This window comes from Cyclopterus lumpus, chromosome 3 (genome assembly GCF_009769545.1).
Source record: "Cyclopterus lumpus isolate fCycLum1 chromosome 3, fCycLum1.pri, whole genome shotgun sequence".
NCBI classification, from domain to species: domain Eukaryota; kingdom Metazoa; phylum Chordata; class Actinopteri; order Perciformes; family Cyclopteridae; genus Cyclopterus; species Cyclopterus lumpus.
In genome coordinates, this window is record NC_046968.1 from 29,817,967 (window position 1) to 29,841,643 (window position 23,677).

The 23,677-nt window shown below is 49.3% G+C and overlaps 2 protein-coding genes across 2 annotated transcripts; both read right to left on the bottom strand.

Annotated features, from left to right (window-relative positions):
* Nucleotides 1-17,744, bottom strand: LOC117728861 (ras-related protein Rab-11A). The gene is made up of 5 exons (XM_034529790.1): nucleotides 17,589-17,744; nucleotides 7,128-7,323; nucleotides 6,003-6,196; nucleotides 5,197-5,277; nucleotides 1-1,732 (listed from the first exon to the last, which is right to left on the bottom strand). Exons 1-5 carry the CDS (start codon nucleotides 17,626-17,628, stop codon nucleotides 1,596-1,598), a joined length of 648 nt encoding a protein of 215 aa, XP_034385681.1. The 5' UTR covers nucleotides 17,629-17,744; the 3' UTR covers nucleotides 1-1,595.
* Nucleotides 17,745-18,886: 1,142 nt separating this feature from the next.
* LOC117728895 (SH2 domain-containing protein 7-like) lies at nucleotides 18,887-23,279 on the bottom strand. The gene is made up of 7 exons (XM_034529819.1): nucleotides 23,253-23,279; nucleotides 23,005-23,144; nucleotides 22,022-22,111; nucleotides 21,777-21,942; nucleotides 21,120-21,335; nucleotides 19,074-19,679; nucleotides 18,887-18,996 (listed from the first exon to the last, which is right to left on the bottom strand). Exons 1-7 carry the CDS (start codon nucleotides 23,277-23,279, stop codon nucleotides 18,952-18,954), a joined length of 1,290 nt encoding a protein of 429 aa, XP_034385710.1. The 3' UTR covers nucleotides 18,887-18,951.
* Nucleotides 23,280-23,677: the final 398 nt, after the last annotated feature.

Sequence of the window (23,677 nt, forward strand, 5' to 3'; positions counted from 1 at the left end):
TAAAGGTTTATGACTGGTGCGCTTTATTAAGATGAACTGATAACTTAAGATATAGACACAATTGTACAATTTATCAATCTGTACAAAACATAAAAGCATTCGTTTTGACCCCCTCTCACATTCAACTTCTTCAGATCTGTTGAAATGTCATAATTTCACTCTGAACACGTTTACACTGGAATTACAGTCAGTTATAGAGTTCAATATAGTAAAAAATAAAACAAAATACACGTCTTAAAAACAACAACAACGGAGGTTCAGAAATCATATTTCCAGACGAGAGGAAATCGTCCACAGATCGCCAGCTAAGCGAGTCCGGAGCGGCTCGGCTGGCGGCGCCGTCTGTTCCAGGGGGAAGAAAACGCCATTGGCGCCGCCAGCCCGGCTTCACACGCTTAGTTAGCTTGTCATGCTAGCTAGCCTAGCTTAACATAGCCTAGCCCTCAGTAGATTTCACAGGACAGGAAATGTTCGCTACATAAAAAGGCGATACGACACAGAGTTGCAGTCGTAACAGAAAGTCATGCATTGTGTTGAAGTCAGAGGCAGCTCGGTGTACGTAGGCGTGATGGGGGGGGGGCGGGGCCAAGGGTTACTGGTTCAAGGAGGAGGCGGGTCCGATGGCGAGGGAACGAGACGCGCGGTGAAACGGAGAGGCACCGCCACCAGACATTGGCAACAATGTGGCTGAAAAGTGTTTCCTCGACTCCTCCATTCGAACCCTTCAAGGAGTCGAGGAAAACGTTCGAGACGCAGCCGGGCTGAACACGGCGGTTTGATTTCTGATCCTAAAACGAGAAAGCGTGATGAACTACTGAGGGCGCCAGACTGCGACGGTTTCACGCTCGGGAGTGTTCCTACTTCCTACTTCCTCCCAACTACAGTCCTGTGGACGCGTGCCAAGATAATACTACATCGGTTACTCTCGCTGTGGTTTTAATTCCTTCATTTGCACGAAGAAACACGACCGGCCACGTGCTCGTTTCTGCATAGTTGTCGTCAAATACGGACGAATAAACAGACTAAATAATAAAAAATTAAAAAAGGTCCCGCGTTCAAAACGGCGTGACGCTCAATACAATCACAAGGTTTTGATTTTCCAAAAACAGTACATTGCACTAAAGAGAGGGGGCGGAGCCTAAATTGACAGAGCTTGTATATATAAATGGGAGTACACTTTGATGTGCTTTAAATTCACATCTACCTCAAAGTAGATGTTATGAAACGAGAGAGATCATAAAAATATGGAGAAATGAGCACAAAAGTATGAAGAACAAACAAAATCACATTCATATATTAAGACATTGTCGTGACACGTCAGCGCATCTACAGTAATGAAATCTAAAGTGATATGAAATGCTGTCCTGCAGTAGCCTGACGACAGGGGGGCTCTGCTTGGGGTGGGGGGGTGGGGGGGGTCACCCCATGCGGTGACTTCTTGTACTAGGATATATGTACCTGGGGGGAGGGGGGGTACAGAGTCCGGGTCACAGCCTCGGAGGCAGTCTATTTACTGAGGGGCGGGGTTTAAAGGAGGTGTGTGTGTGTGTGTGTGTGTGTGTGTGTGGGGGGGGGGGGGGGGGGGGGGGGCGGGGCTAGATGTTCTGACAGCATTGCATCTTTGGTTTGTTCTCGGTGGGCTGCACCTGGATGTTCACCACGTTGTTGCTAGGAGACATGTCGCTCTCCTGGCGCTCCGACATCTGCTTCTGGGAGACGATGCGGTAGATCTCTGAGGGGGGGGCAAGTGGTTAGCTACGAAATAATTACAAGATCGTCATCAAAAACTTTCTTAAAACGTTTTCTCACCAACAGGAGCTCTGAGGTCACTTCCTCTCACCAACAGGAGCTCTGAGGTCACTTCCTCTCACTAACATGAGCTCTGAGGTCACTTCCTCTCACCAACAGGAGCTCTGAGGTCACTTCCTCTCACTAATAGGAGCTCTGATGTCACTTCCTCTCACCAACAGGAGCTCTGAGGTCACTTCCTCTCGCTAACATGAGCTCTGGTGTCACTTCCTCTCACCAACAGGAGCTCTGAGGTCACTTCCTCTCACTAATAGGAGCTCTGGTGTCACTTCCTCTCACTAATAGGAGCTCTGATGTCACTTCCTCTCACCAACAGGAGCTCTGAGGTCACTTCCTCTCACTAATAGGAGCTCTGGTGTCACTTCCTCTCACCAACAGGAGCTCTGAGGTCACTTCCTCTCACCAACAGGAGCTCTGAGGTCACTTCCTCTCACCAACAGGAGCTCTGATGTCACTTCCTCTCACTAACATGAGCTCTGAGGTCACTTCCTCTCACTAATAGGAGCTCTGGTGTCACTTCCTCTCACTAATAGGAGCTCTGGTGTCACTTCCTCTCACTAATAGGAGCTCTGATGTCACTTCCTCTCACCAACAGGAGCTCTGAGGTCACTTCCTCTCACTAACATGAGCTCTGAGGTCACTTCCTCTCACTAATAGGAGCTCTGGTGTCACTTCCTCTCACCAACAGGAGCTCTGATGTCACTTCCTCTCACCAACAGGAGCTCTGAGGTCACTTCCTCTCACTAACATGAGCTCTGAGGTCACTTCCTCTCACTAATAGGAGCTCTGGTGTCACTTCCTCTCACCAACAGGAGCTCTGATGTCACTTCCTCTCACCAACAGGAGCTCTGATGTCACTTCCTCTCACCAACAGGAGCTCTGAGGTCACTTCCTCTCACCAACAGGAGCTCTGGTGTCACTTCCTCTCACCAACAGGAGCTCTGATGTCACTTCCTCTCACCAACAGGAGCTCTGATGTCACTTCCTCTCACCAACAGGAGCTCTGAGGTCACTTCCTCTCACCAACAGGAGCTCTGGTGTCACTTCCTCTCACCAACAGGAGCTCTGAGGTCACTTCCTCTCACTAATAGGAGCTCTGGTGTCACTTCCTCTCACCAACAGGAGCTCTGAGGTCACTTCCTCTCACCAACAGGAGCTCTGAGGTCACTTCCTCTCACCAACAGGAGCTCTGATGTCACTTCCTCTCACTAACATGAGCTCTGAGGTCACTTCCTCTCACTAATAGGAGCTCTGGTGTCACTTCCTCTCACCAACAGGAGCTCTGATGTCACTTCCTCTCACCAACAGGAGCTCTGAGGTCACTTCCTCTCACTAACATGAGCTCTGAGGTCACTTCCTCTCACTAATAGGAGCTCTGGTGTCACTTCCTCTCACTAATAGGAGCTCTGGTGTCACTTCCTCTCACTAATAGGAGCTCTGATGTCACTTCCTCTCACCAACAGGAGCTCTGAGGTCACTTCCTCTCACTAACATGAGCTCTGAGGTCACTTCCTCTCACCAACAGGAGCTCTGATGTCACTTCCTCTCACCAACAGGAGCTCTGAGGTCACTTCCTCTCACTAACATGAGCTCTGAGGTCACTTCCTCTCACTAATAGGAGCTCTGGTGTCACTTCCTCTCACCAACAGGAGCTCTGATGTCACTTCCTCTCACCAACAGGAGCTCTGATGTCACTTCCTCTCACCAACAGGAGCTCTGAGGTCACTTCCTCTCACCAACAGGAGCTCTGAGGTCACTTCCTCTCACTAATAGGAGCTCTGGTGTCACTTCCTCTCACCAACAGGAGCTCTGAGGTCACTTCCTCTCACCAACAGGAGCTCTGAGGTCACTTCCTCTCACCAACAGGAGCTCTGATGTCACTTCCTCTCACTAACATGAGCTCTGAGGTCACTTCCTCTCACTAATAGGAGCTCTGGTGTCACTTCCTCTCACCAACAGGAGCTCTGATGTCACTTCCTCTCACCAACAGGAGCTCTGAGGTCACTTCCTCTCACCAACAGGAGCTCTGATGTCACTTCCTCTCACCAACAGGAGCTCTGATGTCACTTCCTCTCACCAACAGGAGCTCTGAGGTCACTTCCTCTCACCAACAGGAGCTCTGATGTCACTTCCTCTCACTAATAGGAGCTCTGGTGTCACTTCCTCTCACTAATAGGAGCTCTGATGTCACTTCCTCTCACCAACAGGAGCTCTGAGGTCACTTCCTCTCACCAACAGGAGCTCTGAGGTCACTTCCTCTCACTAATAGGAGCTCTGGTGTCACTTTCTCTCACTAATAGGAGCTCTGATGTCACTTCCTCTCACCAACAGGAGCTCTGATGTCACTTCCTCTCACCAACAGGAGCTCTGGTGTCACTTCCTCTCACTAATAGGAGCTCTGAGGTCACTTCCTCTCGCTAACATGAGCTCTGGTGTCACTTCCTCTCACCAACAGGAGCTCTGGTGTCACTTCCTCTCACTAATAGGAGCTCTGATGTCACTTCCTCTCACTAATAGGAGCTCTGGTGTCACTTCCTCTCACTAATAGGAGCTCTGATGTCACTTCCTCTCACCAACAGGAGCTCTGAGGTCACTTCCTCTCACTAATAGGAGCTCTGGTGTCACTTTCTCTCACTAATAGGAGCTCTGGTGTCACTTCCTCTCACCAACAGGAGCTCTGAGGTCACTTCCTCTCACCAACAGGAGCTCTGATGTCACTTCCTCTCACCAACAGGAGCTCTGATGTCACTTCCTCTCACCAACAGGAGCTCTGAGGTCACTTCCTCTCACTAATAGGAGCTCTGATGTCACTTCCTCTCACCAACAGGAGCTCTGAGGTCACTTCCTCTCACTAACAGGAGCTCTGAGATCACTTCCTCTCGCTAACATGAGCTCTGGTGTCACTTCCTCTCACCAACAGGAGCTCTGGTGTCACTTCCTCTCACTAATAGGAGCTCTGAGGTCACTTCCTCTCACTAATAGGAGCTCTGGTGTCACTTCCTCTCACCAACAGGAGCTCTGAGGTCACTTCCTCACTTCCTCTCACCAACAGGAGCTCTGAGGTCACTTCCTCTCACCAACAGGAGCTCTGATATCACTTCCTCTCACCAACAGGAGCTCTGAGGTCACTTCCTCACTTCCTCTCACCAACAGGAGCTCTGAGGTCACTTCCTCACACCAACAGGAGCTCTGATGTCACTTCCTCTCACTAATAGGAGCTCTGAGGTCACTTCCTCTCACCAACAGGAGCTCTGAGGTCACTTCCTCACTTCCTCTCACTAACAGGAGCTCTGAGGTCACTTCCTCTCACTAATAGGAGCTCTGAGGTCACTTCCTCTCACCAACAGGAGCTCTGAGGTCACTTCCCCCATGAGGGTGCAGTCTTACCTGTCAGGATGGTCTGGAAGGCCGTCTCGACGTTGGTGGAGTCCAGAGCCGACGTCTCCAGAAAAGATAAACCGTTCTTCTCTGCAGAAGTTTAGCGGCAGGTTAAAGACGTTCCTCAGACGGGAACCGTGACAGAGAACCGTGGCAGCAAAGGAAGTTCTCTCTTATCATTAGAAATCTGACCGTTGTGAGATTTTTAAAAAAGTGTAATCCGATCTAATAAATCATATAAACCATAAAAGCTGATCCTGAATCAGGATTGTGAGAGTCACGCGTATAAAGGGCATCCTAACAAATCAATACCTATTATTTAATCACAATAAACATGTGATCAGTAGATCATGTGATCAGGAGAACATGATCTCATGATCTCTTAATGTTCTCATGATGCGTTCAGGCTCTGCTCAGTGAACATGAGTACTGGCTGAAGGTAGATAACGTTCTCATGATGCGTTCAGGCTCCGCTCAGTGAACATGAGTACTGGCTGAAGGTAAATGATAACGTTCTCATGATGCGTTCAGGCTCCGCTCAGTGAACATGAGTACTGGCTGAAGGTAAATAAACGTAAAGAAAGCGGATTCTCAAAAGAGGCGTTTGTGGGTAAATAAACGTAAAGAAGGCGGAGTCTCTAAAGAAGGCGGAGTCTCAAAAGAGGTGTTTGTGGGTAAATAAACGTAAAGAAGGCGGAGTCTCTAAAGAAGGCGGAGTCTCAAAAGAGGTGTTTGTGGGTAAATAAGCGTAAAGAAGGCGGAGTCTCAAAAGAGGCGTTTGTGGGTAAATAAGCGTAAAGAAGGCGGAGTCTCACCGGCGAAGGCCCGCGCCTCGTCGGTGGGGACGGCCCGGAGGTGGCGCAGGTCGCTCTTGTTGCCCACCAGCATGATGACGATGTTGCTGTCGGCGTGATCCCTCAGCTCCTTCAGCCAGCGCTCCACGTTTTCGTAGGTCAGATGCTTGGCGATGTCGTATACGAGGAGCGCCCCAACCGCCCCGCGGTAGTACCTGCAAAGAGGCCGTAGAGGGCGCCGAGGTCAGCGAAACGTGAATATGTGACCAAGAGATCGGGATTTCTATTTGCAGAGGAAGTAGCGTTAGCAGATGGAGATAAAAGCTAACGTACGGAGGCTCACTTCGGTGTGTTGGTGATGAACTAGCATAAATCGAACCCCGAGCCGCCCCCGTATGATGCGTTCATGTAACCTGGTAAAACGTAGTGTTGGTGATGAACTAGCATAAATCGAACCCCCGAGCCGCCCCCGTATGATCCGTTCATGTGTAACCTGGTAAAACGTAGTGTTGGTGATGAACTAGCATAAATCGAACACCCGAGCCGCCCCCGTATGATGCGTTCATGTAACCTGGTAAAAGGTAGTCTTGGTGATGAACTAGCATAAATCGAACCCCCGAGCCGCCCCCGTATGATGCGTTCATGTGTAACCTGGTAAAACGTAGTGTTGGTGGTGAACTAGCATAAATCGAACCCCCGAGCCGCCCCCGTATGATGCGTTCATGTGTAACCTGGTAAAACGTAGTGTTGGTGATGAACTAGCATAAATCGAACCCGGAGCCGCCCCCGTATGATGCGTTCATGTGTAACCTGGTAAAACGTAGTCTTGGTGATGAACTAGCATAAATCGAACCCCCGAGCCGCCTCCGTATGATGCGTTCAAGCAACCTGGTAAAACGTAGTGTTGGTGATGAACTAGCATAAATCGAACCCCAAGCCGCCCCCGTATGATGCGTTCATGTATCCTGGTAAAACGTAGTGTTGGTGATGAACTAGCATAAATCGAACCCCGAGCCGCCCCCGTATGATGCGTTCATGTGTAACCTGGTAAAACGTAGTCTTGGTGATGAACTAGCATAAATCGAACCCCCGAGCCGCCCCCGTATGATGCGTTCATGTGTAACCTGGTAAAACGTGGGTACTCACGCAGACGTGATGGCCCGGTAGCGCTCCTGGCCGGCCGTGTCCCAGATCTGGGCCTTCACCGTCTTGCCGTCCACCTGGATGCTGCGCGTGGCGAACTCCACCCCGATGGTGCTCTTGCTCTCCAGGTTGAACTCGTTGCGCGTGAAGCGGGACAGCAGGTTGCTCTTGCCCACGCCGGAGTCCCCGATGAGGACCACTGGCACGCGGGGGAGGAGCCACATTTCAATACTTTAAATGGTAACAAGTCGGTTGTTTCTATTAAGATGGTCGAGAATATTCACATTTAAGGAGCTGGAATCGGATCGTTTTTAACTAACTAATCAAAGAGATGAAAGGGAGATTATCTCTAATTACGCAACATTACATACTCAGTTACGTAACACGTAAAACAGTTTATACACGTTTCTACCGTTTTTATTGTTGTTAATATTATTATTATTAATATTATTCACAGTAATTTCACTTTCATTATTTCTTGAAGCTTTCCAACCCGTATTTGTTTGGGTGTAAAGTTTGTTTTATACATTTTTGGGGAACGTTTACTTAAATTAAGTATTTCAATTTGATGATAACTAACTATTTGGTGATAACGGGTAACGTGAGGTGTGATAACGGGTAACGTGAGGTGTGATAACGGGTAACGTGAGGTGTGATAACGGGTAACGTGAGGGGTGATAACGGGCAACGTGAGGTGTGATAACCGGTAACGTGAGGGGTGATAACGGGTAACGTGAGGTGTGATAACGGGTAACGTGAGGGGTGATAACGGGTAACGTGAGGGGTGATAACGGGTAACGTGAGGTGTGATAACGGGTAACGTGAGGTGTGATAACGGGTAACGTGAGGGGTGATAACGGGCAACGTGAGGTGTGATAACCGGTAACGTGAGGGGTGATAACGGGTAACGTGAGGTGTGATAACGGGTAACGTGAGGGGTGATAACGGGTAACGTGAGGGCTGATAACGGGTAACGTGAGGGGTGATAACGGGCAACGTGAGGGGTGATAACGGGCAACGTGAGGTGTGATAACCGGTAACGTGAGGGGTGATAACGGGTAACGTGAGGGGTGATAACGGGTAACGTGAGGTGTGATAACGGGTAACGTGAGGTGTGATAACGGGTAACGTGAGGGGTGATAACGGGTAACGTGAGGGGTGATAACGGGTAACGTGAGGTGTGATAACGGGTAACGTGAGGGGTGATAACGGGTAACGTGAGGTGTGATAACGGGTAACGTGAGGTGTGATAACGGGTAACGTGAGGGGTGATAACGGGTAACGTGAGGGGTGATAACGGGCAACGTGAGGGGTGATAACGGGTAACGTGAGGTGTGATAACCGGTAACGTGAGTAGTGATAACGGGTAACGTGAGGGGTGATAACGGGTAACGTGAGGTGTGATAACGGATAACGTGAGGGGTGATAACGGGTAACGTGAGGTGTGATAACGGGTAACGTGAGTAGTGATAACGGGTAACGTGAGGGGTGATAACGGGTAACGTGAGGGGTGATAACGGGTAACGTGAGGGGTGATAACGGGTAACGTGAGGTGTGATAACGGGTAACGTGAGTAGTGATAACGGGTAACGTGAGGTGTGATAACGGGTAACGTGAGTAGTGATAACGGGTAACGTGAGGTGTGATAACGGGTAACGTGAGGTGTGATAACGGGTAACGTGAGGGGTGATAACGGGTAACGTGAGGTGTGATAACGGGTAACGTGAGGTGTGATAACCGGTAACGTGAGTAGTGATAACGGGTAACGTGAGGGGTGATAACGGGTAACGTGAGGTGTGATAACGGGTAACGTGAGGTGTGATAACGGGTAACGTGAGGTGTGATAACGGGTAACGTGAGGGGTGATAACGGGTAACGTGAGGTGTGATAACGGGTAACGTGAGGTGTGATAACCGGTAACGTGAGTAGTGATAACGGGTAACGTGAGGGGTGATAACGGGTAACGTGAGGTGTGATAACGGATAACGTGAGGGGTGATAACGGGTAACGTGAGGTGTGATAACCGGTAACGTGAGTAGTGATAACGGGTAACGTGAGGGGTGATAACGGGTAACGTGAGGGGTGATAACGGGTAACGTGAGGGGTGATAACGGGTAACGTGAGGGGTGATAACGGGTAACGTGAGGGGTGATAACGGGTAACGTGAGGTGTGATAACGGGTAACGTGAGGTGTGATAACGGGTAACGTGAGGTGTGATAACGGGTAACGTGAAGGGTAATAACCGGTTAACTGGTAACGTGAGGGGTGATAACGGATAACAGGTAACGTGAGGGGTGATAACGGGTTAACCGGTAACGTGAGGTGTGATAACCGGTAACGTGAAGGGTAATAACCGGTTAACTGGTAACGTGAGGGGTGATAACGGATAACCGGTAACGTGAGGTGTAATAACCGGTAACGTGAGTAGTGATAACGGGTAACGTGAGGGGTGATAACGGGTAACGTGAGGTGTGATAACGGGTAACGTGAGGGGTGATAACGGGTAACGTGAGGTGTGATAACGGGTAACGTGAGGTGTGATAACCGGTAACGTGAGTAGTGATAACGGGTAACGTGAGGGGTGATAACGGGTAACGTGAGGTGTGATAACGGATAACGTGAGGGGTGATAACGGGTAACGTGAGGTGTGATAACGGGTAACGTGAGTAGTGATAACGGGTAACGTGAGGGGTGATAACGGGTAACGTGAGGTGTGATAACGGGTAACGTGAGGGGTGATAACGGGCAACGTGAGGTGTGATAACCGGTAACGTGAGGGGTGATAACGGGTAACGTGAGGTGTGATAACGGGTAACGTGAGGGGTGATAACGGGTAACGTGAGGTGTGATAACGGGTAACGTGAGGTGTGATAACGGGTAACGTGAGGGGTGATAACGGGCAACGTGAGGTGTGATAACCGGTAACGTGAGGGGTGATAACGGGTAACGTGAGGTGTGATAACGGGTAACGTGAGGGGTGATAACGGGTAACGTGAGGGCTGATAACGGGTAACGTGAGGGGTGATAACGGGCAACGTGAGGGGTGATAACGGGCAACGTGAGGTGTGATAACCGGTAACGTGAGGGGTGATAACGGGTAACGTGAGGGGTGATAACGGGTAACGTGAGGTGTGATAACGGGTAACGTGAGGTGTGATAACGGGTAACGTGAGGGGTGATAACGGGTAACGTGAGGGGTGATAACGGGTAACGTGAGGTGTGATAACGGGTAACGTGAGGGGTGATAACGGGTAACGTGAGGTGTGATAACGGGTAACGTGAGGTGTGATAACGGGTAACGTGAGGGGTGATAACGGGTAACGTGAGGGGTGATAACGGGCAACGTGAGGGGTGATAACGGGCAACGTGAGGTGTGATAACCGGTAACGTGAGGGGTGATAACGGGTAACGTGAGGGGTGATAACGGGTAACGTGAGGTGTGATAACGGGTAACGTGAGTAGTGATAACGGGTAACGTGAGGTGTGATAACGGGTAACGTGAGTAGTGATAACGGGTAACGTGAGGTGTGATAACGGGTAACGTGAGGTGTGATAACGGGTAACGTGAGGGGTGATAACGGGTAACGTGAGGTGTGATAACGGGTAACGTGAGGTGTGATAACGGGTAACGTGAGTAGTGATAACGGGTAACGTGAGGGGTGATAACGGGTAACGTGAGGTGTGATAACGGGTAACGTGAGGTGTGATAACGGGTAACGTGAGGAGTGATAACGGGTAACGTGAGGGGTGATAACGGGTAACGTGAGGTGTGATAACGGGTAACGTGAGGTGTGATAACCGGTAACGTGAGTAGTGATAACGGGTAACGTGAGGGGTGATAACGGGTAACGTGAGGTGTGATAACGGATAACGTGAGGGGTGATAACGGGTAACGTGAGGTGTGATAACCGGTAACGTGAGTAGTGATAACGGGTAATGTGAGGGGTGATAACGGGTAACGTGAGGGGTGATAACGGGTAACGTGAGGGGTGATAACGGGTAACGTGAGGGGTGATAACGGGTAACGTGAGGTGTGATAACGGGTAACGTGAGGTGTGATAACGGGTAACGTGAGGTGTGATAACGGGTAACGTGAAGGGTAATAACCGGTTAACTGGTAACGTGAGGGGTGATAACGGATAACAGGTAACGTGAGGGGTGATAACGGGTTAACCGGTAACGTGAGGTGTGATAACCGGTAACGTGAAGGGTAATAACCGGTTAACTGGTAACGTGAGGGGTGATAACGGATAACCGGTAACGTGAGGTGTAATAACCGGTAACGTGAGTAGTGATAACGGGTAACGTGAGGGGTGATAACGGGTAACGTGAGGTGTGATAACGGGTAACGTGAGGGGTGATAACGGGTAACGTGAGGTGTGATAACCGGTAACGTGAGTAGTGATAACGGGTAACGTGAGGGGTGATAACGGGTAACGTGAGGTGTGATAACGGATAACGTGAGGGGTGATAACGGGTAACGTGAGGTGTGATAACGGGTAACGTGAGTAGTGATAACGGGTAACGTGAGGGGTGATAACGGGTAACGTGAGGGGTGATAACGGGTAACGTGAGGGGTGATAACGGGTAACGTGAGGTGTGATAACGGGTAACGTGAGGTGTGATAACGGGTAACGTGAGGGGTGATAACGGGTAACGTGAGGTGTGATAACGGGTAACGTGAGTAGTGATAACGGGTAACGTGAGGGGTGATAACGGGTAACGTGAGGGGTGATAACGGGTAACGTGAGGTGTGATAACGGGTAACGTGAGGTGTGATAACGGGTAACGTGAGGTGTGATAACGGGTAACGTGAAGGGTAATAACCGGTTAACTGGTAACGTGAGGGGTGATAACGGATAACCGGTAACGTGAGGGGTGATAACGGGTTAACCGGTAACGTGAGGTGTGATAACCGGTAACGTGAAGGGTAATAACCGGTTAACTGGTAACGTGAGGGGTGATAACGGATAACCGGTAACGTGAGGTGTAATAACCGGTAACGTGAGGGGTGATAACGGATAACCGGTAACGTGAGGTGTAATAACCGGTAACGTGAGGGGTGATAACCGGTAACGTGAGGGGTGATAACGGGTTAAGCGGTAACGTGAGGGGTGATAACGGATAACCGGTAACGTGAGGGGTGATAACCGGTAACGTGAGGGGTGATAACCGGTTAACTGGTAACGTGAGGGGTGATAACGGGTTAACCGGTAACGTGAAGGGTGATAACTGGTAACGTGAGGGGTAATAACCGGTTAACTGGTAACGTGAGGGGTAATAACGGGTTAACCGGTAACGTGAGGGGTGATAACCGGTAACGTGAGGGGTGATAACGGTTAACCGGTAACGTGAGGGGTGATAACGGGTTAACCGGCAACGTGAGGGGTGATAACGGTTAACCGGTAACGTGAGGGGTGATAACGGGTTAACCGGCAACGTGAGGGGTGATAACGGGTTAACCGGTAACGTGAGGGGTGATAACGGTTAACCGGCAACGTGAGGGGTGATAACGGTTAACCGGTAACGTGAGGGGTGATAACGGTTAACCGGTAACGTGAGGGGTGATAACGGATAACCGGTAACGTGAGGGGTGATAACCGGTAACGTGAGGGGTGATAACGGGTAACGTGAGGGGTGATAACGGGTAACGTGAGGTGTGATAACGGGTAACGTGAGTAGTGATAACGGGTAACGTGAGGTGTGATAACGGGTAACGTGAGGTGTGATAACGGGTAACGTGAGGGGTGATAACGGGTAACGTGAGGTGTGATAACGGGTAACGTGAGGTGTGATAACCGGTAACGTGAGTAGTGATAACGGGTAACGTGAGGGGTGATAACGGGTAACGTGAGGTGTGATAACGGGTAACGTGAGGTGTGATAACGGGTAACGTGAGGTGTGATAACGGGTAACGTGAGGGGTGATAACGGGTAACGTGAGGTGTGATAACGGGTAACGTGAGGTGTGATAACCGGTAACGTGAGTAGTGATAACGGGTAACGTGAGGGGTGATAACGGGTAACGTGAGGTGTGATAACGGATAACGTGAGGGGTGATAACGGGTAACGTGAGGTGTGATAACCGGTAACGTGAGTAGTGATAACGGGTAACGTGAGGGGTGATAACGGGTAACGTGAGGGGTGATAACGGGTAACGTGAGGGGTGATAACGGGTAACGTGAGGGGTGATAACGGGTAACGTGAGGGGTGATAACGGGTAACGTGAGGTGTGATAACGGGTAACGTGAGGTGTGATAACGGGTAACGTGAGGTGTGATAACGGGTAACGTGAAGGGTAATAACCGGTTAACTGGTAACGTGAGGGGTGATAACGGATAACAGGTAACGTGAGGGGTGATAACGGGTTAACCGGTAACGTGAGGTGTGATAACCGGTAACGTGAAGGGTAATAACCGGTTAACTGGTAACGTGAGGGGTGATAACGGATAACCGGTAACGTGAGGTGTAATAACCGGTAACGTGAGTAGTGATAACGGGTAACGTGAGGGGTGATAACGGGTAACGTGAGGTGTGATAACGGGTAACGTGAGGGGTGATAACGGGTAACGTGAGGTGTGATAACGGGTAACGTGAGGTGTGATAACCGGTAACGTGAGTAGTGATAACGGGTAACGTGAGGGGTGATAACGGGTAACGTGAGGTGTGATAACGGGTAACGTGAGGGGTGATAACGGGTAACGTGAGGTGTGATAACGGGTAACGTGAGTAGTGATAACGGGTAACGTGAGGGGTGATAACGGGTAACGTGAGGTGTGATAACGGGTAACGTGAGGGGTGATAACGGGCAACGTGAGGTGTGATAACCGGTAACGTGAGGGGTGATAACGGGTAACGTGAGGTGTGATAACGGGTAACGTGAGGGGTGATAACGGGTAACGTGAGGTGTGATAACGGGTAACGTGAGGTGTGATAACGGGTAACGTGAGGGGTGATAACGGGCAACGTGAGGTGTGATAACCGGTAACGTGAGGGGTGATAACGGGTAACGTGAGGTGTGATAACGGGTAACGTGAGGGGTGATAACGGGTAACGTGAGGGCTGATAACGGGTAACGTGAGGGGTGATAACGGGCAACGTGAGGGGTGATAACGGGCAACGTGAGGTGTGATAACCGGTAACGTGAGGGGTGATAACGGGTAACGTGAGGGGTGATAACGGGTAACGTGAGGTGTGATAACGGGTAACGTGAGGTGTGATAACGGGTAACGTGAGGGGTGATAACGGGTAACGTGAGGGGTGATAACGGGTAACGTGAGGTGTGATAACGGGTAACGTGAGGGGTGATAACGGGTAACGTGAGGTGTGATAACGGGTAACGTGAGGTGTGATAACGGGTAACGTGAGGGGTGATAACGGGTAACGTGAGGGGTGATAACGGGCAACGTGAGGGGTGATAACGGGCAACGTGAGGTGTGATAACCGGTAACGTGAGGGGTGATAACGGGTAACGTGAGGGGTGATAACGGGTAACGTGAGGTGTGATAACGGGTAACGTGAGTAGTGATAACGGGTAACGTGAGGTGTGATAACGGGTAACGTGAGTAGTGATAACGGGTAACGTGAGGTGTGATAACGGGTAACGTGAGGTGTGATAACGGGTAACGTGAGGGGTGATAACGGGTAACGTGAGGTGTGATAACGGGTAACGTGAGGTGTGATAACGGGTAACGTGAGTAGTGATAACGGGTAACGTGAGGGGTGATAACGGGTAACGTGAGGTGTGATAACGGGTAACGTGAGGTGTGATAACGGGTAACGTGAGGGGTGATAACGGGTAACGTGAGGTGTGATAACGGGTAACGTGAGGTGTGATAACCGGTAACGTGAGTAGTGATAACGGGTAACGTGAGGGGTGATAACGGGTAACGTGAGGTGTGATAACGGATAACGTGAGGGGTGATAACGGGTAACGTGAGGTGTGATAACCGGTAACGTGAGTAGTGATAACGGGTAATGTGAGGGGTGATAACGGGTAACGTGAGGGGTGATAACGGGTAACGTGAGGGGTGATAACGGGTAACGTGAGGGGTGATAACGGGTAACGTGAGGGGTGATAACGGGTAACGTGAGGTGTGATAACGGGTAACGTGAGGTGTGATAACGGGTAACGTGAGGTGTGATAACGGGTAACGTGAAGGGTAATAACCGGTTAACTGGTAACGTGAGGGGTGATAACGGATAACAGGTAACGTGAGGGGTGATAACGGGTTAACCGGTAACGTGAGGTGTGATAACCGGTAACGTGAAGGGTAATAACCGGTTAACTGGTAACGTGAGGGGTGATAACGGATAACCGGTAACGTGAGGTGTAATAACCGGTAACGTGAGTAGTGATAACGGGTAACGTGAGGGGTGATAACGGGTAACGTGAGGTGTGATAACGGGTAACGTGAGGGGTGATAACGGGTAACGTGAGGTGTGATAACCGGTAACGTGAGTAGTGATAACGGGTAACGTGAGGGGTGATAACGGGTAACGTGAGGTGTGATAACGGATAACGTGAGGGGTGATAACGGGTAACGTGAGGTGTGATAACGGGTAACGTGAGTAGTGATAACGGGTAACGTGAGGGGTGATAACGGGTAACGTGAGGTGTGATAACGGGTAACGTGAGGGGTGATAACGGGTAACGTGAGGTGTGATAACGGGTAACGTGAGGTGTGATAACGGGTAACGTGAGGGGTGATAACGGGTAACGTGAGGTGTGATAACGGGTAACGTGAGTAGTGATAACGGGTAACGTGAGGGGTGATAACGGGTAACGTGAGGGGTGATAACGGGTAACGTGAGGTGTGATAACGGGTAACGTGAGGTGTGATAACGGGTAACGTGAGGTGTGATAACGGGTAACGTGAAGGGTAATAACCGGTTAACTGGTAACGTGAGGGGTGATAACGGATAACCGGTAACGTGAGGGGTGATAACGGGTTAACCGGTAACGTGAGGTGTGATAACCGGTAACGTGAAGGGTAATAACCGGTTAACTGGTAACGTGAGGGGTGATAACGGATAACCGGTAACGTGAGGTGTAATAACCGGTAACGTGAGGGGTGATAACGGATAACCGGTAACGTGAGGTGTAATAACCGGTAACGTGAGGGGTGATAACCGGTAACGTGAGGGGTGATAACGGGTTAAGCGGTAACGTGAGGGGTGATAACGGATAACCGGTAACGTGAGGGGTGATAACCGGTAACGTGAGGGGTGATAACCGGTTAACTGGTAACGTGAGGGGTGATAACGGGTTAACCGGTAACGTGAAGGGTGATAACTGGTAACGTGAGGGGTAATAACCGGTTAACTGGTAACGTGAGGGGTAATAACGGGTTAACCGGTAACGTGAGGGGTGATAACCGGTAACGTGAGGGGTGATAACGGTTAACCGGTAACGTGAGGGGTGATAACGGGTTAACCGGCAACGTGAGGGGTGATAACGGTTAACCGGTAACGTGAGGGGTGATAACGGGTTAACCGGCAACGTGAGGGGTGATAACGGGTTAACCGGTAACGTGAGGGGTGATAACGGTTAACCGGCAACGTGAGGGGTGATAACGGTTAACCGGTAACGTGAGGGGTGATAACGGTTAACCGGTAACGTGAGGGGTGATAACGGATAACCGGTAACGTGAGGGGTGATAACCGGTAACGTGAGGGGTGATAACCGGTTAACTGGTAACGTGAGGGGTAATAACGGGTTAACCGGTAACGTGAGGGGTGATAACCGGTAACGTGAGGGGTGATAACGGTTAACCGGTAACGTGAGGGGTGATAACGGGTTAACCGGCAACGTGAGGGGTGATAACGGTTAACCGGTAACGTGAGGGGTGATAACGGGTTAACCGGCAACGTGAGGGGTGATAACGGGTTAACCGGTAACGTGAGGGGTGATAACGGTTAACCGGCAACGTGAGGGGTGATAACGGTTAACCGGTAACGTGAGGGGTGATAACGGTTAACCGGTAACGTGAGGGGTGATAACGGGTTAACCGGCAACGTGAGGGGTGATAACGGTTAACCGGCAACGTGAGGGGTGATAACGGTTAACCGGTAACGTGAGGGGTGATAACGGGTTAACCGGCAACGTGAGGGGTGATAACGGTTAACCGGTAACGTGAGGGGTGATAACCAGTAACGTGAGGGGTGATAACGGGTTAACCGGTAACGTGAGGGGTGATAACGGTTAACCGGTAACGTGAGGGGTGTCCGCGCCCGCTGATTAGCGAGCTAACGTCAGCTAGCCGCTCCCGTTAACCGTCTTTCCTTTAACGACGAACCTCCGTACCGTCATGGACGTCGCGGGTCCAATAAACGGTTCGCACGCGCTGACGTTGCTCAGAAGGGCTCGCGCAGGAGACAAAGGTGGACGACGGCTAAAGCTAAGCTGCCAGGTAACCGGCCGGGCCCGTTGGGAGAGGACCGGGAGACCCCGTGTGCGGTTACCTTTGAACAGGTAGTCGTACTCGTCGTCTCGGGTGCCCATCGTCGCAGCGGGAGGTCCGGTGTGTGACGGCCGTTCACGGGAGGAGGAGATCCGCGGAGCTTCACTCGTTACGGGAGTCTGTTTGGGAGCCGCACTTCCGGGTTGTCTTCTTCTTCTGCTCCTTCTATTCCAGCAGCACACAAAATAACTCTGACCTCTAGTGGGCGGGACATGGAGCTGTATTTCCAGTTAATAAACAATATCAGAATTATAATCATATATAATACAGAATTATATGTTCACATGATATATATATATATATATATTTGTTTTTTAATTCATATTTGAATCATATTATTCATACATAATATAACTCAACTAGTAATTATATATATATGTATATATTTATACATATATCATTTTATATATCATTATTAGTTGAGTTATATTATGTTTCAATAATATGAATAACACATAAAAAACATATATATATATACATACATATACATATATATATACATATACATATATCTACATATACATATATATATAAACATATATATATATATATATATATATATATGTATATATAATTATTAGTTGAGTTATATTATCTGAATAATATAAATTAAATATGAATAAAAAGAATAAAATCTCTACAACTATATCAGTGTGTATCTATGTGTATATAAATATGCATGATTAACAATGTTCGCCATATTTTCCTGTTACCATGAGTAACGTTAGTTTATTTCCATTTTAGGGCAACATGCAGTTTTTAACTTAAAAGGAAAGTGTCCACGGTGTTCTTTATATTCATATTGCGATATCCTGATTAAAGTGATCATAAACCAAACAGCTGAGCAATGCCATCATCGATAAAGCAGGAACGATAAGAGAGGACTATTAAACATATGCAGTGAACTCCACTTCACCTAAACTTTAATATAGACGTTCATTAAACACATGAACGTCTATATTATTGTTATTGTTATAACTCATTTAAAAAGTAGAACAGAGGTGATAAAAAGTCATTAATTAGTCGAGTTTGATTGTCATTTTAGTTTGGGAGGCAGTGTTGGAAATGTATTTTATATTTTTATATATATATATATATATATATATATATATATACATGTATAAATCCAATAAAAAAAAAGAGGTCAATATAAATAAATACTTTTATTTTAAAGTGAGTTTGTCTGAATTTAAAGATGACAAAATACTAAAATAACAAAATACTGAATCACCTATACTACTAATAATAACTTAAAATCTTAATACAAATTAGAGACTACCTTTCTTATCATAACTCTTTGCAGTGTTTGAATGTATTCTACTTGATAAAACATTATCATCATTTATTTGTCCTTGAGTCCTTTTTCATTTCTTCTTGGAATCTGGAAGGAATTTCTTCCACTTCACGCCCTGCCGACAGAAAGAAGACGTTAGGCAGCTGCTTCGTGCTTTCCAGAACATCCACAACTGGACTCTTTGCGACTCACGTTCTTCCCCCAGGTGGACTTCCTGTCCTTCACGTCCTCCAGGGACTCGTACGTGTTCCCCTGAGCCTCACCTGGGATCTGCTCGTAGGTGTTGTCGGGCGGCCCGCCAGGTGTGGGCCTCCAGGGAACCTCGGAGTACGTGGCGTTTCCCTGCTGAGCCGGACCCCCGCCGGCCCCCGTCGAGGTCTGGTACAGCGGGTTGAACCTCGACGCCGGCCCGGCCCCCCGATGCTCGGACCGGGAGCTGCTGGGCCTCGGGCTGTCTCTGGGATTCTGGAGGGAGTAGGTGACACAGGTGGTCCTCTTCAGTGGCGTGGAGGAGAAGGAGGGACCACTGAGCTGGTTGGAGTACCCCCCCACCTCCTCCTCCTCCTCCTCCTCCTCCTCCTCCTCCTCCTCCTGGTTCAGCATGGGTAGAGATGTGCTGCTGGTCTCCGGGTCAGCGGTGTTGAAAGGGTCTCTGTTGGACTTCAGCGCCAGACTTGTGTTTCCTCGGACTCCCTCTGATCCGTTTGGGTCGCTCCGGGTTTGGGACGTGGTCTCGGTCAAAGAGCCAGTCAGGGAGAGGCCCAGAAGAAGACCTCTCTTTGGGACCGGAGGAACGCCCTGAAAGACATGAACACTAAGATCTATGGAGCAATGAAACCATCTCTCCCCATGTCCACAGCTGGAGTCGCCCCCTGGTGGCCAGGAGAGAGAATGCAGCTTTAACACATGAAGCATAGACTTCTATACAACAGAGGAGTCGCCCCCTGGTGGTCAGGAGAGAGAATGCAGCTTTAACACATGAAGCATAGATTTCTATACAACCAGAGGAGTCGCCACCTGGTGGTCAGGAGAGAGAATGCAGCTTTAACACATGAAGCATAGACTTCTATACAACCAGAGGAGTCGCCCCCTGGTGGCCAGGAGAGAGAATGCAGCTTTAACACATGAAGCAGAGACTTCTATACAACCAGAGGAGTCGCCCCCTGGTGGTCATGAGAGAGAATGCAGCTTTAACACATGAAGCATAGACTTCTATACAACCAGAGGAGTCGCCCCCTGGTGGTCAGGAGAGAGAATGCAGCTTTAACACATGAAGCATAGACTTCTATACAACCAGAGGAGTCGCCCCCTGGTGGTCAGGAGAGAGAATGCAGCTTCAACACATGAAGCATAGACTTCTATACAACCAGAGGAGTCGCCCCCTGGTGGTCAGGAGAGAGAATGCAGCTTCAACACATGAAGCAGAGACTTCTATACAACCAGAGGAGTCGCCCCCTGGTGGTCATGAGAGAGAATGCAGCTTTAACACATGAAGCATAGACTTCTATACAACCAGAGGAGTCGCCCCCTGGTGGTCAGGAGAGAGAATGCAGCTTTAACACATGAAGCATAGACTTCTATACAACCAGAGGAGTCGCCCCCTGGTGGTCAGGAGAGAGAATGCAGCTTCAACACATGAAGCATAGACTTCTATACAACCAGAGGAGTCGCCCCCTGGTGGTCAGGAGAGAGAATGCAGCTTTAACACATGAAGCATAGACTTCTATACAACCAGAGGAGTCGCCCCCTGGTGGTCAGGAGAGAGAATGCAGCTTCAACACATGAAGCATAGACTTCTATACAACCAGAGGAGTCGCCCCCTGGTGGTCAGGAGAGAGAATGCAGCTTTAACACATGAAGCATAGACTTCTATACAACCAGAGGAGTCGCCCCCTGGTGGTCAGGAGAGAGAATGCAGCTTCAACACATGAAGCATAGACTTCTATACAACCAGAGGAGTCGCCCCCTGGTGGTCAGGAGAGAGAATGCAGCTTCAACACATGAAGCATAGACTTCTGTTTTGAACTCATTTACTCTCCACTGTTCCTTTTGGTTGTTACTGTAAAACTGAAGTGAGTTTCGAAATGAGGAAGTCGTTTTAGTTCATCTGGCCATAAGAAGGCCTCCGACACCCTGCTGCATTCATTTCAATGGGGCTGTGCTTTCGAGTCCTGTTTCATAGTTTTTACTTCAGTCAAATATCTGAATATTTCTTCCACCATCAGCTGTCCGTCATACCTGAGCGAGGGACAGCGTTCCCGTCAGCTTCCTGCTCTTGGACTTCAGCGGCAGTGCAGGCGGTTGAACCGGCTGCCTCTGAGTCCTCTGGGTTTGGCCAGGCTCGTTGGGAGGACCGCATTTCTGGTCCCACAGAGTCCGCAGGGCTTGAACACTCAGCCCGGACTTCCCTTTGGCCTCGACATTCACCACGTCGTACAGCTCACCTGTGTTCACCTGTGAAGGACAGGCAGCGTTATCGTCATGTAAATGACCAGTCAAATTACAATGTGGCGGCGCGGCCCAAACCCTGTGTTGGGTTTTAACCGCTGTTCAATAAAACTACCGTCACTAAAACGTTGGCACATTGTATTTGGAAATGCACATGACACGTTTATTTACTACACAATTGTATTTTCAACAATACAAAACCAAATTCTACACAATTTGTGTATCTTCAATCTCGTGTCAAAATAGATTTTGATGCACGTTTCTGTTGACAAGAATAATCAAAAAGCTTTTAATAAAGTTATTTCTCCTGAAAGCCCCAAAGAGCCCCAAACCTTTGTGTCCACATGAGAACTTCACCACCGAAGTCCTCTCAGGACCGGGAGTGTGGGACATGTTATCTGAATAAAAACACTGAACGTTCGAGGTAACAACAACATGACTCCTCGCCTCGTTCCAGCTGGAGGTCAGGTATTCTCCAAAGGGCTGGATGGGGCGGACCCTGTAGTGCTGGATCAGCTCAGGGAGACCCCCGTGGGTCTGGAGGTCTCCTGATACGACCAACCGACCCTCTTCATTCTGCGTGATGACGAAATGGCGGCACCGGTCTCGGCCCCTAGAAGGGAAGAAACAAATGAAAGGACCGGCGAGGGGGAACCAGAAAAAGGCCATCGGAGATGTTCTTGTTTCCTCACCTGTAGGACAGGATGTAGCCGAGGGCTTTGTCACTGAGGCGGAGGAGAAAACAGCCCGGAGCCTGATCCCTCAGGAGATCCTCCGTGTCCCTGAGGGACAGAACCCGTTAAACAGAACCTCCAGTACACGTTGATCCTTCACTCCGCTATAGCCTTCACACCCAGAAGACCAGCGTCAGCTTTCAGACCTCAATGAGAGTCTTTGGGGAAACGATGCACTCAGAGGTGTGATCAGTAGCTTCTGGGAGGAACCTTTAACTGGTCCTGAACCAGTCTCAGTGTAGTCCTGGTCCTCTCTAGACCTCCAACAGTAAACAGACCACCAGAGAGAAGATGGTCTGGTTCTATAAAGTCCTTCTTAGAGCTCCTCATCTGAGCCACCGGGTCAGGTTCTGGTGAAACCAGATGACATCATGCAGGTTCACCAGAACCCCCTTCAGCTCAGACCTGTTGGACCTGTTTGAGTTTTAAATGACAGAATGTGACCTTCACTTCCAGCTGTTTGGATTTCCATAAACATATTGAACACATGACCTCTGGTGAAAGAAGTATTTAGAGTATTCAATTAGGAAAAGTAGAAATATGTAACATTACGATAAGCACAAGCAAAAGTCTGACATTGAAAATGTAAGTGAAGTACAGGCAGCTGTTGGTTAATTAGACATACTTATTATTATTATCATCTATTACATCATCAGAGTATTTTCCTGTTGGTCGAGGTGGAGCTAGTTTCATATTTTGCAGTATTTTGCATATTGAGTGCAGTAAAAACTTAAAACCTTCTGAATTATCGTGTAGCAGAAAGATGAAATATCCATAAAGTACTATTACTTTAATAAAAGTACTATTACTTTAATAAAAGTACTCGTTGCAGAAAAAACAGTAACAGAAAAACTAACATAAGCATCCTGCAGAAATCGACATTCAAATAAATAAAAATATAAATTGCACAACCTTCAGAAGCAGAGAGGACCTTCGCTCACCTGCGCGCGGCGAAGCCTCTGAACCAGTCGGGGAAGCTTCCGTCCTCGAGGAGGACGAGCGGCGCCTGAGTCTCCTGGAACCACCTGAGCACGAGCTCCTTCAGGCCGCCGGCCGACGACATGTGATCCACCTGCTGCACCTGATCCACCTGCTGCACCTGATCCACCTGCTGCACCTGATCCACCTGATCCACCTGATCCACCTGCTGCACCTGATCCACCTGCTGCACCTGATCCACCTGCTGCACCTGATCCACCTGATCCACCTGCTGCATCTGATCTACCTGATCCACCTGATCCACCTGTTGCACCTGATCCACCTGCTGCACCTGATCCACCTGATCCACCTGTTGCACCTGATCCACCTGCTGCACCTGATCCACCTGATCCACCTGATCCACCTGATCCACCTGATCCACCTGCTGCACCTGATCCACCTGATCCACCTGATCCACCTGCTGCACCTGATCCACCTGATCCACCTGATCCACCTGATCCACCTGCTGCACCTGATCCACCTGATCCACCTGATCCACCTGCTGCACCTGATCCACCTGATCCACCTGATCCACCTGCTGCACCTGATCCACCTGATCCACCTGCTGCACCTGATCCACCTGATCCACCTGATCCACCTGATCCACCTGATCCACCTGATCCACCTGATCCACCT

Coding starts and splice junctions, on each gene's coding strand:
- LOC117728895 (XM_034529819.1), bottom strand. CDS start 23,279: ATGCAGCAGGTGGATCAGGTGGATCAG. Junction 22,112..23,004: donor AGAGGCTTCGCCGCGCGCAG/GTGAGCGAAGGT, acceptor TCTGTCCCTCAG/GGACACGGAGGATCTCCTGA. Junction 19,680..21,119: donor GAACGCTGTCCCTCGCTCAG/GTATGACGGACA, acceptor CATGTCTTTCAG/GGCGTTCCTCCGGTCCCAAA.
- LOC117728861 (XM_034529790.1), bottom strand. CDS start 17,628: ATGGGCACCCGAGACGACGAGTACGACTACCTGTTCAAAG. Junction 6,197..7,127: donor TACCGGGCCATCACGTCTGC/GTGAGTACCCAC, acceptor GCCTCTTTGCAG/GTACTACCGCGGGGCGGTTG. Junction 1,733..5,196: donor CTTCCAGACCATCCTGACAG/GTAAGACTGCAC, acceptor CCCCCCCCTCAG/AGATCTACCGCATCGTCTCC.